We start from the raw sequence: 17263 nt of genomic DNA on the forward strand, positions 1-17263 counted from the left end.
GTGTCACCTAAACAGAAGCCATTTCTTGAATCTGAAAAGGAGAGTCTTTTGTCACATCATACAAGACTAAGATAGAGTAAATGATCTTTCCCCTTCTCTCTTTTTTTGTGTGGGCAGAAATTCAACTTTGATTTGAGTGGCAATAACCTAGAGTGCCCATGGTTTAAAAAGAACATTGCACTGTTATTAGCACATTGCACATTTTGCATCCAGGATCCCAGACTGGATCAGCAATCTCTGAAATGCCCTGGGCAGCCATCTCAAGGGAACCCTATGTAAATAGCTCCCTTGGCCCTTTCAAGTGACAAGTTTGGTCATTTTAATCTGCTTTGGAATGCAGCATGTGAAAGCACTCTGGGGTTAGATTAGCAAAGGTAAAAATGTCATTTAGACACCTATTGTATATTCAGTGTCTCTGGTGATATTTCTAATGCCTCGGAGAATGTGTCCCTTAGGACCAGTGAGGCTGTGATTATTGAACTGTTTGCTTTGCAAAGAAGAATCTCATGTAAAATCAGAACTGAGTAGCACAACAAAATTTCATGGAAGGCTTGTAACACAAGTCATATTCACAAATGAAATCACTGTGGACTCAAGTAGCTATCACTTGCTTTGAAAAGAGGCAGACACAGAAGGTTTAAGCTTATTTCTGTGTTGTAATCCTCTTCCAGAGCATAAATATTATTTTGGCAAGGAATGGGGGCTGTCCCTTTACCACGGAATATATCCCAAGTAAAAGGAATACTGCTTAGAAAATGTGCACCCTTCTAAATCCAATCTTTCTCACACACAGAAAAGACACTTTACAGCAGCAAAGTGACGCTTATTGCCCATGTTTGAAATAAGAAGATAACTGAGTAACATACAAAAAGCAAAGGATGGCATTCAACTAAGTTCTACTCAGAGCACTCATATTGATATTAATGGACCTAGCTTAGTCAGGTTCAGGGCTTTTTTTCATGGGTAACTCATTGGAACTCAGTTCCAACACCTTTCAGGTAGGTGCCACTGTCATTCTAAGAGAAAGAAGGAGGCATTCATGGTGACCTCTTTTTGTAGAAAAATAGCACTGGTCAGGTTCATTAAGTTTAGTAGGTCTACTGTGAATGAAACTTAGTTGAGTGCCATCACACAACTCCCCCCTCCTATACACAAATGCAATTCTAAGAATATAAGAAAAGTTCTGATGGATCAGGCCAAACACCCATCTAGTCCAGTAGCCTAATCTCACAATGACCAAACACATACCTATGAGAACCTCACAAGCAGGACCTATGCAACAGTTCTCTCCCCACGTATGCAGGGTATGAGGAACTCAATTACACTTCACCACAAAAATAAAAAATTGGAAAGCAAGTGAGCTGTTTCCAGTGCTGGCAGAGCAGCGGAGACAAAAGAAGAGCTACAGCAGAAGGCATGTAGAGTGAGATATATTTCTAGACAGATTTGAGGAAATGTAGATATTAATATGGCCAACTAGGCAGTTTTGTAGTCTCAATGCATGGATAAGATGATGGCGATGTTGGAATGAAGGTTGGGATTTGTTTGGCACGGGGAACATTCTGGGACAAGCCAGGCTTGTACAGAAGGGAAGGGACCCATGTGAGCTGGGAACAGAGCAGGGTGGCAGAGCAGCTTTTGTGAACTGATTTTGAGGTGAAAGCCGACAGGAGCTGGTGAGGGTCCAGTTTGGGTCAGATCAACCTCCTGAGGTGAAGATGGAAAAACTAATGGAAATGGAAATGGTGGAGGCATAGAAGTAGGCATTGTGCATACCGGCGCACAGGACAGCAATTCAGAGATACCAAATAATCACAGGCCAAATGCAAGTGGCGAAGACAGAAACTGCATGGAAGTGTTTACATGCTAATACTAAAGGCTTCTGAGCCAATATGGGCAAATTGGGAGTGCTTGGACTTAGAAGAAAGTGCTGATATAGTGGGTATAAGAGAAACCTTGTGGAATGGAGAAAACCAGTAGGACAAGGTTCTCCCTGACCAGAAAATCTATGGGACCCAGTAACACCACCCACAGCAATTCTGTGAAGCAGTCTGGCTCCTTTGGGACTTCTAGCTTGCCGAATCAGTGCCTTGTTGCTTCTGAATACCAATTGCTGGAAGCTGCAGGAAGGGAACGTGTCGTTGCACTCAGGCCATGCTTGAGGGTTTCCCACAAGCCTGTGGGACCAGATGGGCCATTGGTCCAATCCAGCAGGCTCTTCCAATATTCTTAGTATTTCAGTTTGAACTTACCTTTCTTTTTATTTATTCTAGTTATTTATCAGTCACTTTTCAAGGCATCTAGAAAAGAGTAATATTGAAATTAATATAAAGTATTTGGGGGGGGGAGGAAGGTAGGAAGTGCTGCTCAGAGCAGGGTAAATTCTGATACCATATTCTGATACCAGTTGCTCACAATCAGATTATTAAACTGAGCAAAGAGGAAATATACTTGCTATTAAAGTTAGGACTTTGGTTTATTTTTTTCCCTCTGTTAAACAGCGAATAAAAAGCGAATATACAGCAAACTGTATATTGTTAAGTGAATTTTACTTGGATTTTTCTTCCTTGTTTGTCTGCCTGTCCCTATATATCTTCCATTTTCAATTTTTTTTTAAGTGGTTGGGTTTATTCAGAAGTTTCATTACTGAAGTTATACAGCTGCTAGAAGATTAGTAATAAAATGAAAATAAGACAGTTCTGTAACAAGAAACCTATGAGCCTCTGGCTTTCTAAAAGAGCTACATAAACCTAGGTCAGGATACATTGCTGCTATGTCCTTGGTTTTTTTTAATGTAGATTTGGGAGGGTCTGAGTTCTTTTATTCTCATCACTGCAACTTTTATATATTTATGTCATATTAATGTTCTGTAATTCAAAATTGAAAATGCAGTTTGCCAAAACAGGAATCTTACTGCTAATGTTGTGACCTCATCTTGGAAGGACAGATCCAGAATCTTCATTTTAATCCTATTGACAGTGTCTCAGTGGGAATAATTACAATAGCCTCAAATCCAGACCTCCTGTCATTGATATATAACCATTTTCTAATACTGAAAATGAGCAGCATACAAGGTGGATGGAAACAACCTGGTGCAATGAATAAAGATTTGTGAGTATTCTAATGCAGTAATCCAGTGCAATTATTTTGCAACCCATGACACAGGAGAATCCAGGAATGCAAATTTTTGATTAGACATTGAACACACGGTTCCAGGATATATGCTTCTTTTCAAAAGCATATTGTGGAAGTTCCCAGCTTTAACTATTACATTGGGTATATTTTGATTTTAGTGATGCTATTTTTTCTGTTCTTATTTAAAAACTTACTGGAAAAAACCCATCAATATCTGCTTTTACACATTTTAATTATATTCTGTTGCCTTAAGCTTTCTTTTTGATAAAGGCAGTAAATAAAGAAGTATCATTTTACACTAGCAAAGACATTTTAAGAACCAGTACATATTCAAAATATGTCTGCAATGAAGGTAGTAACTGAAATCAAAGCATCTAATATAACAAATCAGCATTTAATAGAAGGGAAAAGGCAACAGGAAAGGGAGATTTTATTATCATAGACCTCTTTTTCCATTATAGTTCTCTGTCATCATGACCATGTTAAACAGTATTTTTTTTAATAGTCAAAGATGTCATCTGTTATGTTTTTCATGGCACCTAATACATGCTTGTGGGATATATATATATATATACATATATATATATATATATATATATATATATATATATGCTGTTGTATTTTATGTGTCTCACACTATGCAGTGATAAATGCCTAGCTTTAAAATATGTTTACTTTATCTTGCAAATGTTTCTTTTAAACAGCAATAGTGTCTAAAGTCTATGTGTGCTTCCATCAAAGAATTACATTGTATGGTTAGCCAAAGTAAACATGAGACTTTTAATGGCTCCTCAGCAATAGTGTGAATGACATCTCCAAATAAGACTGTCCTCTAGCTGCATACCATCACCAGCTCAATGTTTGCTGTTGCTTGTCAAGAATCTCTCAGACTCGTTATTCCCCTCCACCCAATAATACCCTGGCTGTCATACATATTTCTAACATCTTTCAAGATTTGCTCACTGTCTATTGTTCTCACAAAAGAGAAGTGCCCAAACTTGAGAAGGCATTTTCATTTTCATTTTTTAAAAGCTGAACCTGGTAAATATATTGGTTTAATATTGCAGAGTACGTCCATTTTTCAACAAAATATTCTATTTTACTGAATATTGCTTTTTTGTCCAGTCATACATCAAATAGGGCATATACTAATACATAAATCAAAGCACCAAGCAGTGACAAATTCAGCATATACCAGTCTCCCCCTGCAAAAAAAATGATTATACTTGGTTCACATAACAATGGCTCAAAATCTCTGCACTAAAATAAGGTTCAGCTCACATGTAACTGAAACAGTCAAACCACTGTTTGCATACCACCACTCCTCTGTCTGCACACTCTGATTTTGTCCTTGGCTTGTAGTTATGTTCTGTCTTCACTATCCACAAGCTGTAATCAATAATAAATTTTGGCTTAACTAGAAGCCTAGGTTTGGATGACCTGCTAAACCAAGCCTTGGTCTATGACAGTAGGAAAGAATGACTGTGAAACGTTCTTGCTAAGCCATAGTTTGGCTTACTTTGACATGCAAACCAGGCTATAATATCCAACTCAAACTATGGCTTTCACAAACCACAGTTTACCTCCAAAGTAGAACTGGAAATTCACTAAACAGTGAGACCAAAGCTCAGTCCCAGGGGCTAAACTGAGATATAGGTGTTACATCCAAACTAAGTATATAAAAGACAACTATTGCATGTTACTATGTTATCGCATGATAACATTTTAATTATGATGCAACATTTGCAACTGAATGAATCAGTCCCAAAAATGGCCTGCTCAGATATAAACCGCTGAATAAAGAAAGCAATAAGGTAAGGTGGTGTTTCAAGAGGCTTTGTCACAGTGCATTTGAATTAGTTTTTTAATTTAATTTTTCTCTAGTAAGCCTTAATGGCAAGCCAGCAAGAAATAAATCTGGAGGGCTTATGCATAATAATAAACAGAAGCAGACATGTCTATAGGCTTTCCAATTGAAATGTAATTAAAATAATTTAATATCAGATTCGTGTTTTCTTTGGGTAGTGACTTGCTCTAAGTGTTCCAGCAAGCTTTTATTCAAAAGGGGAGGGGAGGCGGGGGACATAAACCTGAGTTTGACTATAGAGCCATCAATAAAACAGTACTCAAAGGACAATCAGATAAGAGAAAGACTGTTATACAGCCATCCAAAATTTAAGGGTTTCTGTAGCTATCCAGGATGCCTATATGTTCATCACAAGCTTCAGCTGAAGTCTTCCTGTGCTGAAAGTTAAGTAGGTACATATATGTTTGTGTAAGTTTCAAGACCTAGAGATACAGAATTTACACAAAACAATTTGATTCACAGGCACTTATTTTTTTAAAAAAAACACTTCATTAAAATGAAATTTAAAACAACTTCCCCTTACATCAGGATTTTCTAATCAATGCTCATAGTCCTTTTCAACTTGCCCAACAGAACATTCTCCCCTCTTATCCCCCCCAAACACTGGTCTGGGGATTCTCCCGCTCTCTGACACAAAGCTGGGGGACGAGGAGAGTGGGAGAAGCCATGAGCATAGCCAATGGGGGGCAGGGAGGCAGCTCTCCCCCCCCAATCAAGTAAAACAATAGAAATACCGTATTTTTTGCTCTATAAGGCTCACTTTTCCCTCCTAAAAAGTTAGGGGAAATGTGTGTGTGTGTCTTATGGAGTGAATGCAGGCTGCGCAGCTATCCCAGAAGCCAGAACAGCAAGAGGGATTGCTGCTTTCACTGCACAGCGATCCCTCTTGCTGTTCTGGCTTCTGAGATTCAGAATATTTTTTTTCTTGTTTTACTCCTCCAAAAACTAGGTGCATCTTGTGGTCTGGTGCGTCTTATAGAGCGAAAAATACGGTACTTAACTAATGGACCAATCACATTGGTTCTGCCCCCCTAACCAAAGTCTTGACCCCCAACAAAGTCATGACCCCCCCTAAAAAAAATCCTGGCTACGCCCATGGGAGAGCCCTATTGTACTAGCAGAAGTCCTTACTCAGGCTTCCACTAGTGGGGCTAATTTGCTGGAACCCTGCCTGATAACTCCAGAAAAAGAGGGTTTTTCATCCATTTCTTATGTGTATAATTCTTGTATTCCAAGCTGATTTACATGCCACAAAAAAGATGTGTATCTTTTGATGTAATTGTGATGTTTAGGCTTTTCTTTTTGTAGCTTTGTTAACAGTGTTTTATAGATTGCAGTTGCTTTGCTGATGTTCTGTTAATTATTCTATATGATTTCTACTGCATTTGTGACGTTTCCTTATGTTCAATCATGTTATTGTTATTTGGTGTTTGTAAGCCACTTTGGGATTCATTTTAATGAAAAGAGGCATAGAAATATAATAAATCAAATCAGCAGAACGGCTACATCTTCCTACTAATTTTTTAAACTGAAAACAGAGAAACAATAAAAAAAATAAGGCGAACTCATAATGCAATTTAACAAGAAATACAATTGTGCATGGGTTGGGGGGTGGCGGCGCTGTGTGGTTTATATATATATTAGTCTTTGTTTAAAAGAAATTTGGAAATGAAATAACTTAGCATGGAAATGGCTGGAACATGGCTAAATAAACCAAGAAGAGGAGGAGATTCTGTATAGTTGTAGTAAGAGAAATTTTGATAGCTGTGTGACAGGTTTATTTTCTGGAAGTTTTTCCTAGGAGGGGTTATTCCCAGAAACTCATAACTCTGCAGTTCGTAGTAGTATAGCAGGAGCCATTGCACTGTGAAATGAAGCTGTCTCTGCTAATTGCACACCCTGATCATCAGAACTGTATCTCAGCTGATAGTGTATCAAATCTGCCTGGCTGAACTTGAGGATTTGGCAATGTCACTTTCCACTAAGTGTAATACGGAAAGGGGGCAGAGTAACGCACCCATCTGAAATGATAAAGAACACACAGAGGAAAAACAGATGACAGATTGTGGAGACAGAATAATCACAGATGGAGACCAGGTGGAAGAGGTCAAGTAAGATTTTCAAATTTCGTTTATTTTCATTCTTAAAACCATGCCCTGGTGTGTAAATGTTCAACAAGGATCTGATAAGAAAATGTATTTGTAAATGTGTCTGAACAAGCAAAATGTATTATACTCAAGTGGGGTTTAGCCACAAATAGGAAAGAAATAATGTGCAGGGATAGGGAACGTATATAAATAAATACAAATCCATAGCCTTTGGAATTGTTTAAAGACTAAAGCAAATGCAAATGCAAAGTCATGGAGCTGAACAACTGGAATGGGGGAGGGAATCCTGACAACATGATAGAAGCAATTGCCTTTATTAAAGTCACAGTAAAAGAAAAATAAATTATAGTACAGTTAGCTGCATATCTGCTTTTGTTTTTCCAAGTTCTAAATGGTTTCTGGATAATAAGGCCTTCCACTTATAGCTGTCTTTTTACATGCCCTCTTATTGTACAGAACTATCTTATGCAGATTTAGTCAGAGGCATGTGTCGCTGTGCACAATGACATTTACTCCCTAGTACATAATATGCTTAGAATTGCAACCAACCATATCTTGAGCCCTCTGATCTCTCGCTCAACCAGCAAAAATAAGATACCTATCCATGTGATGCTGACAAAAAAGCTCCACATATACTATGCAAATAATTAAAGTTTAATGTCTCATTCACCTCCCCCTCTTTCCCCCTGCTCCTATTTTTCTTTTTCTATGTTATGCAAGACCTGTGCTCCTTTATATTCCTTCCCTTATTGTCACTTTTAACCATTTGTCCTTGTTTATATCCTTCTAAACTATGTATGGTAAAATCACCTTTTAATCAATAGTTTTTATCCCTTACCTTATGTGTTCAGTTTATCCTTATGTTTTATCTGTGACCGAAATAAAGTTTGATACTGATCCTATGTTATCTCCCCCCTCTCCCCCCCACTTCTCTTTCCCCCTTCAACCCCACATTGCCTAGAACAAAAAATGATTGTAATTGACTTGTATGAAGGATTCTCCCACTTAAAAACATCGAGACACTGAATGTACTTTTGTTATTTATAGAAAATCTTTCAATAAAAACATTTTTTAAAAATAATTACAACCATGTTTATCATCACATTTCATGTTATCATAAATATAACTTACAGAGTTCAGGATACACTGGATGTTCCATTTTATACTGCTAGTTATTCCCATGAAATAAGCTAGGCTGGAAGATGTTGACTTGTGTGCTTCATAATTTGGAGGGATTTGAACCTGCATTTCCTGGATTCAATTCCAATAGACTAGTCACAATACTGGCTTTCCTATTTGGAGATTTCATTTAAAGACTTGAATGAATTTTGAACTTGTTAGTGGAATGCTTGGGAGCAGGGGAAGAGTACATTGCAAAGAATGTAACACAGTATGTAACACAGAATGTAACACAGTATGTAACACTGGTTCTTCTAACTAACGATCATTGGCTCTGCAAACTACATCTGATTGAAGCTGTAGTACAACTAAATCTGGATTGCCAAGGATTTCTCCATGAAAGGAATTTACAGTATTTATGGACTCCAACAGCATGCACAACAGCCTCCAAAACCTAAAACAGCTACGCGCCAGCTACAACATGCCATATACAAACACAAGCACCACACCCTGTAGCAGACCCAGATGACAACTCCAGCAACACTATTACAGGACCTAATAATGTCATCCACAACACCAGGGGGTTATTCACCTGTTCATCTTCTAATGTGATATATGTCATCATCTGCCATCAATGTCCATAGGACAACAGGCACGCCTCTATGCAAAAGAACAAATGGACACAAATAAATAGACATCCAAAATGGCATATTCAAAAACCAGTAGCAGAACACTTCAGCCTCTCAGGACGCTTGGTAGATTACCTTAAAGTGACCATGACTGAACAAAAGAACTTCAAAAAGGAGACTGCAACATGAAACCACTGAATTACAATTCATCAATTATCAACTGTCTTGACTCTTAACTACTTTATTAATTACTTCAAAGGCATAAAGTGTTTCCCCAAGTTATACACATATTTGGAGGAGTAGGGTTGTAAACAGTGAAGTAAGAGGGAAATGAAATACTGAAGCTTAGAGACAGTGATAATTATGTAAATATCCACAAACCAATATAAATACCTGTAATTCGGGACAGGACTTCATCAGTGCTATTTTTCTAGAAAAAGATGTGCTGGAACTCACCATCAATGCCTCCTTTGTTCTCTTATAATGGCAATGGTGCCCACCTTCGAGGTGCCGGAACTGTGTTCCGGCTGGAAAAAAACCCTGTACTCCATGCTCTTGATGTGGACTGTAGTCCATAAAAGCCTGTTATCTGTACCAAAGGATGGTTGGTACAAACCGGTGGTACAAACCAGTGGTGTGTTCAACATGAAACACTATTAGTAATAGCCTGAAATCTAGCATAACACATATAAACAACACTGATTTAAAAGGGATGTGCTGACAAAACACAATGAGTGAAAAGACTGAAGTACATGCTTCAAGCATTGGGATTAGTAACAGCTGCACTAATATATGTTGAAATTGAACCTTCCTGCACAGCTGCAGACATCTATACTTTACCAGGGCTCACCTGCAGCCACTAAAACTAAGGTAGAGCAGAGATGGGATGCTGGTGTATCCTGAGCAGGTTTCTTAAGGGCTGGCAAAGCAGTCTCAAATTCCCCAGAGAACTTGTTACCATTTTAAAAGTTTCTGAAGATTCCACTAGCTAACAAGTGGAGCTGAATTTCATGGTTAGTTTGCACCATACCTTGCATGATTAAAGGTTCCGTACCACTTTGCTTAACAATGTGTATCAAAGATACTCTGGTGCTGTTACCTTCTATATCTGAATTCTTCTGTATCTCAAACATTGTTACATCCCATAACAACTTCACTGAGACTGAATCACACTCATCCCAACTCAATTGTAGGCCGGCAGATAATTCACAGACACTGAGTCCCTCTAAAAGCAACTTTTACACAGAAGAGACGAGCTCTTATTGAACAGGAATTACAGAGATATTTTACAGAAGCAAGACCTGAGGAACAACTACACAGAAAACTAGCCCAAGGCTAATCAGACACTTGCAAGATTATCTGTGTAGGCTCTGGTGGAAATGCACCTCAGAAATGTAGTATTTGTGCAAATGTGCCCAATTAAGTCTAGCTCAGATTTCTACCTTGGTTTTACTACATTGGGAAGGTCAAATTTCAGAGAAGTCTGGGGCTGGACATTCAATCCAAGTTAAAGGTTTTACAGGGATCTGCCCCATTTCTTCCAGATTATCTAAATACTTTGTTTCTCAGAGCCCTCCAACTAGCTTGTAACCATACAGCATGGCCATTTATTGTACTTTGATGCATTCATATATTAATTAGCTGGGACGCGGGTGGCGCTGTGGGTTAAACCACAGAGCCTAGGACTTGCCGATCAGAAGGTCAGTGGTTCGAATCCCCACGACGGGGTGAGCTCCTGTCGTTCGGTCCCTGCTCCTGCCAACCTAGCAGTTTGAAAGCACATCAAAGTGCAAGTAGATAAATAAGTACTGCTCCTGCGGGAAGGTAAATGGCGTTTCCGTGCACTGCTCTGGTTTGCCAGAAGCGGCTTGTCATGCTGGCCACATGACCCGGAAACTGTCTGCGGCCAAACGCTGGCTCCCTCGGCCAATAAAGCAAGATGAGCACCGCAACCCCAGACTTAGTCACAACTGGACCTAATGGTCAGGGGTCCCTTTACCTTTAACTGGTGCATTCATATATTAATTAGCACTGAAACAATCACTATGCAAAAACAACTCCAACACCCCATATTGGGTGGTATCCACATTAGCATGTGCACAGAGCAGGTCAACTCCATCCGCTGCAAGGTGATATTGTCATGCAACATCCTCTAATAGCAGCTACAGACAGACACATACATGACCACCACACACCAGCAGAAACACTGCCACATAGAACCACATGCCACATATTGCGAAGGTCCCCAGGCCATAATAAAATATGTAGGCAGGAGCACTGAACAGGCAGCCCTGTACTCAAGGCAGCTCTGTCTTCCTGAGAAACTGAAATCTGTACTTGACTAACTGAACCGATGTGATGCTAGAAAGGTTATTTTAAGTGTAGAACCATGAATGCTAAGTCAGAGCAAGTTGTTCAAGACACTGCACTCGAAAGAATATAAAAAGGACACAGCAATGGAGGACAATCAAGTAGAAACTGACAAGTTGATTGTATCTACACACTGCACATAATTAGGCAGATACCATAAAATAGATACCATTTTTTAATGTCCCCCAGTATAAAAAAAAAAAAAACCTCTCTGTGTAGAAAAGTATGATGGAGGAAAACATCAGCCTACCACTCTGACTTTCCTACTTCCAGGGGAGTTTTCCACAAGAGAAACTTTCAGAGAAATATTTCCTCCACCAGCAATTTGAAGTGATGGGAGTCAATTCTATCACATGAGAATTCTGCCTTCTCATTACCATCTAATTCCACTGCTACTGGAGATCCAGATTTAATCTATACGTAGGAGAAGGCAGAATCACTTGGCACAAATTCTTTACTAGGTTCTACCCACATACCACTCTAATTTAAAGCTGGAGATTTCACAGTCCCAATGTTGACGGAAAGCATAAAAAACAGAATCTCAGCAAGCTCCCTAATTATCCCAAGAATTGCTGTGCCCTGAATGCTTATTATACCTATAAATCTTGATATGTGAAATTAAATGGGAGGGGAAGGGGAATAACACAAATACACATCTAACATTTTTCTGCAAAAGCTTCTAACAGCCCACGGTTTATTCAATAGCCTAAAAGGATATTTGCTTGCTTCTTTGTTTATTGTATTGGCTGGCCTTAGTGTTGCTATTGTTTATTTATCAGCATTTCCTATTTACCTGAAAACCAAGTTTGTTTTCAGTGAAGCTTTGTGCTTCACATATCAGCCCTTCTAAAACAGGACAGTCCAGCCTTTCATAGCAAGGGGTACCTTGACAGGGAACCCACTAGGCTTTGGGAAGGAGGTGGGAAGATTCTAGGACCCTGTCAGAGATGTCGTGCCTCCTTCCCAAAGTCCAGTGACTCATTTAGCTGGGTATGGGAAGGTAGTGCTAGGGCTGTTGAGCTGGGAGGCATCAAATGTTGCCGAGGGCCACCAAAAAAGGCCTTGAGGGCCGCATGCAGCCCTTGGGCCATGTGTCGCAACTGCCCTGTTCTAAAACATTGTTACACACTACTATGATTTGTTTTAATGTTCAAAATTTGCCAAGGATGATGCACAATTACTATGTTTCCTTGAAAAACCTTGTTTCAATGCAAAACCTATTTCCTGAGCATCCCTGGATTTTATTATGAACTGAAAGAATTGTGTCCTGCTTTTCCCCTCCAAAGTAACGGCTCAAAGTAGCTTATAAACAGAAAAGAAAAACAAAAAAAGTTAAAAGCAATAATCCAACCATTAGAAGACAAATTACCAAACCAAAACAGCACCACACCCACCCACACGCACACAGAGCTGCACTCACAGAATCAAACACTAGTTCAAAATTTAATGTTTTTACTGCGAGACAGGCAGAAATAAATGAAGACGATCACCTAACCTCTTGGAGCAGGGAGCTTCACATACAGAGCACCACCACAGAGGAAGTTTTCTCACATGTTAAGAAGGCAAGGGCATATGCAAGAGGGCCACAAAATTCACTTAAAATGAGACAGACCTTCAAGTAGTTTGTGGCTTTGTAGGCCATAACAAGCACCTTTAATTTGCACGAGAAGGGAGAGCAGCTGACAAATATTTGAAAGATAAAACTTAGAAAGTGGCAAAAAGAATGCATGCTACGCTGCTACTTAAACTTCTCTCATCCCTGGACTACATTTCCCTCAGAGAGCATAGCATTATTGGCTTGTACAAGAAAAGTGATAGGCTAAAATCAGAACGACTGCAACCAGCTAGGTATCATAACATCTAAAGAAACTTATATCAATTTTAAAAAGTGGAACAGAGGATGAATTTCTTTTTAGCCTCACAAAATCAGCATATTATTCCAATCCAGCTGACAAGGTTGGCCATACTGCCAATTACAAGGAAGCTGGAGACAAATGTTTCATTCAGAAGCCCACCCTTCACAATAGATAAACTTCTTCCACAGCAGCAAAGCAAAGCTATGGCTCTTGTTAAGTTCGCTTCTCCTGTTTCTATGGAAAACTCTTTGGAAATAAAGACTGGCTCATGCATGCATTAGCAAGTGCTCGATGCATTGTTCATGTCTACAAAATCGAACATGGCATATTAGGCTGTGTGTATAATGCTTTTTCCCCTTCACATCACTAAACATCTTGCAACAGTTAAAAGTAGCTTATTTATTTATTTACCCCCTTGAAAATTTAGAGATGGATATATTGCATAAATTCCCCCCTCCCCACATGTCCCCATTTTCAAAGATGCTATAAATGAATTTGCATAAATGGAATCAGCAATGCTTGGGTGATTGGTTACTGCTGCTGTTCCTCACCTCAAGCTACAATCCCCTTCTGGCATCAAAGTTTGTTGCTGGGAAAGCTGAAAGTTACAAGAAAACTATCCTGTGGGGTTTTTTAAAACAACAACGGCTCTGCAAGCTGAATCAACCTGAATTCTTGCTTGACTTAGGTGGGAGCAAGAGAATGCCCATCATCAAGATAGAAGATATGTGATGAAGCACAATTATCCAATCAAAAAAGGTTAGACAAGCCCCTCTCAAGTTCATGGAACTTAAGCACTGACCTGCTCTGAATCTCAGGCAATATATGTAAAATTATAACACACAGGCAGAAAGACTGTAGAAGTCTGTGTGTGTTCTGCTTTAACAGAAACTCTTTGGCAATGCTGTATGGCCACATTCATTCCTACATTATTTTTAGTATGCATGTTAGTTACAGTACGTGAGTTGCTTTGTCTACATAGTGCGAGGGCCCCCAACTCTTTTGGGCCCGGAGGCACATCTGGAAATCTAAGGAACTGTTGTGGGCACCGCAAAATACCTATTTCACAAAATAAAAACTGGTGACGTTCAGGACAGCACTCAAAACTGATAAAACACCTACACACCGACCAAAATCAAACAGAACATGGACGCAAAAAGCAGGTAATAACCCCTGCCTCACAACCCTCAAACAAAGGAAACCCTCAATAGCCAAAAAATAAAATAACATCAAAGAAGAGACAGAAAGTCTTGGTTTGTGGACATCATGTTGGGGACTCCTGATATAGTGGTTTTATTCAGGCTCCACTAGTGTGGATCAGGGATTATAAATACTGGGAAGTCAGCAGCAACACTGGGAAACCAGCACAGAATGAAATGAGAAAAATTCTCCTCCTCCAGAGTATGGCCCTAATCTGAGTCCCTCAACCCATGGTTTAAAGGCAGTGCTGCTAAATGGGGTCAGCTGTGGCCCAGGGGGTTTTGCCTAAAATTCTGGCGTTGGCAAATTCTGTGAGTAGAGGTCCCATTCCCAGTAGGTGTGTCTATGCAATGTGGAGTGGGGGAATTTCCCTCTTCCACTCAATCCATTAGTATTCCAGCCACATACGACAACAAGACTATACGTAATCACAAAGCATCATTAATATAATCTTAGATCTAAAAGATTTGTAGTAGCATGAAGTGGCTGCATAAAAATATTGCTTTTAAAATAGTGTTTTACAAATATTTTCCCCTCCATCATTCATATATATATAGATATAATATAGATATAGATGTGTGTGTGTGTGTGTGTGTGTGTAGGGCTTTGTTCATGTTTTTCACCAGCTCACCCAACATTTACAATTATTCTATCCAAGCTTGATAAAGGAGAAAGACATTTTTCTCTCCTTTTTTTCTTTCTACCCCCATGTGTATCTCTATGCAATAAAAGAAGGGTCCTAAGAACCTCAGGTACATCACACCAACAAGAAGACTAAAGTGGAAGTGAATTTTATCCGTCCATATTAAAACTCCAGATTGTAGCACAAAATCAATACGATGTAACCCTATTTGTAAACGTGAAGTCATAAATTATTTAACACTTGGCTCATAATTTTAGCAGCAGGAGGAAATAGCTGAAATATACAATAAAAGCTGATATCCTAAGCTATTTTTAATCTACTTATGCCCAGCTATGTTAATACCACTCATTTATCACAAAATGGCAACACACATGCTGACCCAGCAATGCAACTTATTGCAAATGCACAACAGACACTCACTAATAGCTCAAAGTGCTATTAGCACATCGTAGTGAGAATAAACATTCAATGTGTTTTTAATGAGTTTAAAATGGGTTACCTTTCTGCAGCATCAGGAATGTTCTTCATTTTCAAACAGGCGGTACATTAAAAAAAGTTGTTCTATTTTTAATACTTAAATTTATAAAGATTGTTTCTACATCTTTCCTATCTCCAGCCTGTCACAAGCAAAAAAAATAAATGCAACTATTGGAAACAACACCCCCCTCCCATGCCTCACATTCTAATCCCCAAATGTTATCAAACTTAAGGACCTGGAAAGACACAAAAATACCTGCTTAAAAATTCCCTTAAGCTGCTCACGTCCCAGGTTGATGTTTCTAGTAACCTGGGCTTGAGATAGAAGAAATCTCAGTGTCATTTTAAGAGGGAAAAACTAGGCAAACTATTCGATACCCAGTATCCTCCCACTAGTCTTCCACTTAGAACCACATTTTCTTGAAGTGGATTATGAGGACATCTGTGCATAATCAGTGGTGGGGAATCTTTTGAAAAATAGGATAATTTGCATAGGGTAATTGGCACTGTAAAACTTTCTGATGCCCTAATGAGTGCATGATTATTTTACTTGTACTTAGTAAACAATGCTAGTAACTCTGAAACTGTCGAGCATGCCAAATATTGTATTTGCAATTGGCACAAATTCATAATTCCTAATGAACTAACGAAAAAGAAATTTTTCGGGGGGGGGAGCACTCACATCACAGTTTGCAATTATTCAATTTGACCCTCGCACACCAATGTTGATAGTATTTACTGACAAATCCCCAACTATATCACATTCGTGTAAAATATTGCTGCTTTTCCAAATAGGAGACAAAGCACTACAATATATATACGGTAGGTATCATTCAGACATAACTTTAAATGGTACTTTAAGCATCATCAGTTCCTTGCTCCCCTTTCCTTCTTCAGTGAGTAAAGGTAAAGGGACTCCTGACCATTAGGTTCAGTCGTGACCGACTCTGGGGTTGTGGTGCTCATCTCGCTTTATTGGCCGAGGGAGCCGGTGTACAGCTTCTGGGTCATGTGGCCAGCATGACTAAGCCGCTTCTGGCGAACCAGAGCAGCGCATGGAAACACCGTTTACCTTCCCACCTATTTATCTACTTGCACTTTGAGGTGCTTTCGAACTGCTAGGTTGGCAGGAGCAGGGACCGAGCAACGGGAGCTCACCCCGTTGCGGGGATTCGAACTGCCGACCTTCTGATCGGCAAGTCCTAGGCTCTGTGGTTTAACCCACAGCGCCACCCACATCCCTTTAAGCATCATCAGTTCCTTGCTCCCCTTTCCTTCTTCAATGAGTAGGAGCATCTTAATGTTATGCCAGAATGAAGACAAACTGTACACGTGTTAACTATGATTTACTGAAACAAGACAATGTCCAACTATTGTTTATGAAATTGGTTTCTTTCCAAAAAAACAACACCATTACTAAGATAAATCAAAATTCAAAGCACAAGCATAATGTGACATTACCATTTATTTCAGATATTTACAAACTGGCCTTCCTCAGCCTAGTGACCTCTGCTGTTTGGCTACACATCACAACTGTCGAGTTGGAAGGGAACCTGAGGGTCATTTAGTCCAACCCCTGCAATTCAGGAATCTCAACTAAAGCATCCATGACAGACAGTCATCTAACCTGTGCTTAGAAACCTCCAATGAATGAGTGGCCGAAATACTGGGAAATTTTGGAACAAGAAGGAGACAAATTGAAATTGCAGAGTTTTGAGAAACTAAAAAACAAAGTGAGAGATTGGCTTCATTATTATCAGATAATGGAGGCATATAATTTGGATAAGAAAATTGGCTTCCAGGTGGAAAAATCAAAATTAGAAACAGAACTGTTAGAACCCAAAACTAAGATTTTGTCA

General features: G+C 39.2%; 1 protein-coding gene across 4 annotated transcripts in view; it reads right to left on the reverse strand.

Moving 5' to 3' along the window:
- The window catches only part of EPHA7 (EPH receptor A7), a 158874-nt gene that overhangs the window by 105466 nt on the left and 36145 nt on the right, over positions 1–17263 (reverse strand). The window contains exon 4 of one of the 4 annotated variants that reach the window (XM_080997534.1): positions 2264–2300. The exons of the other annotated variants lie outside the window; for them this stretch is intronic. Within the exon in view, the coding sequence (XP_080853660.1) occupies positions 2281–2300 (20 nt within the window). The 3' untranslated portion in view covers positions 2264–2280. Of the gene's footprint in view, positions 1–2263; positions 2301–17263 lie in introns of those variants that run through there. 4 annotated transcript variants of the gene reach the window in all.

This window comes from Podarcis pityusensis, assembly GCF_964106645.2.
Source record: "Podarcis pityusensis genome assembly, chromosome: 3".
NCBI lineage: Eukaryota > Metazoa > Chordata > Lepidosauria > Squamata > Lacertidae > Podarcis > Podarcis pityusensis.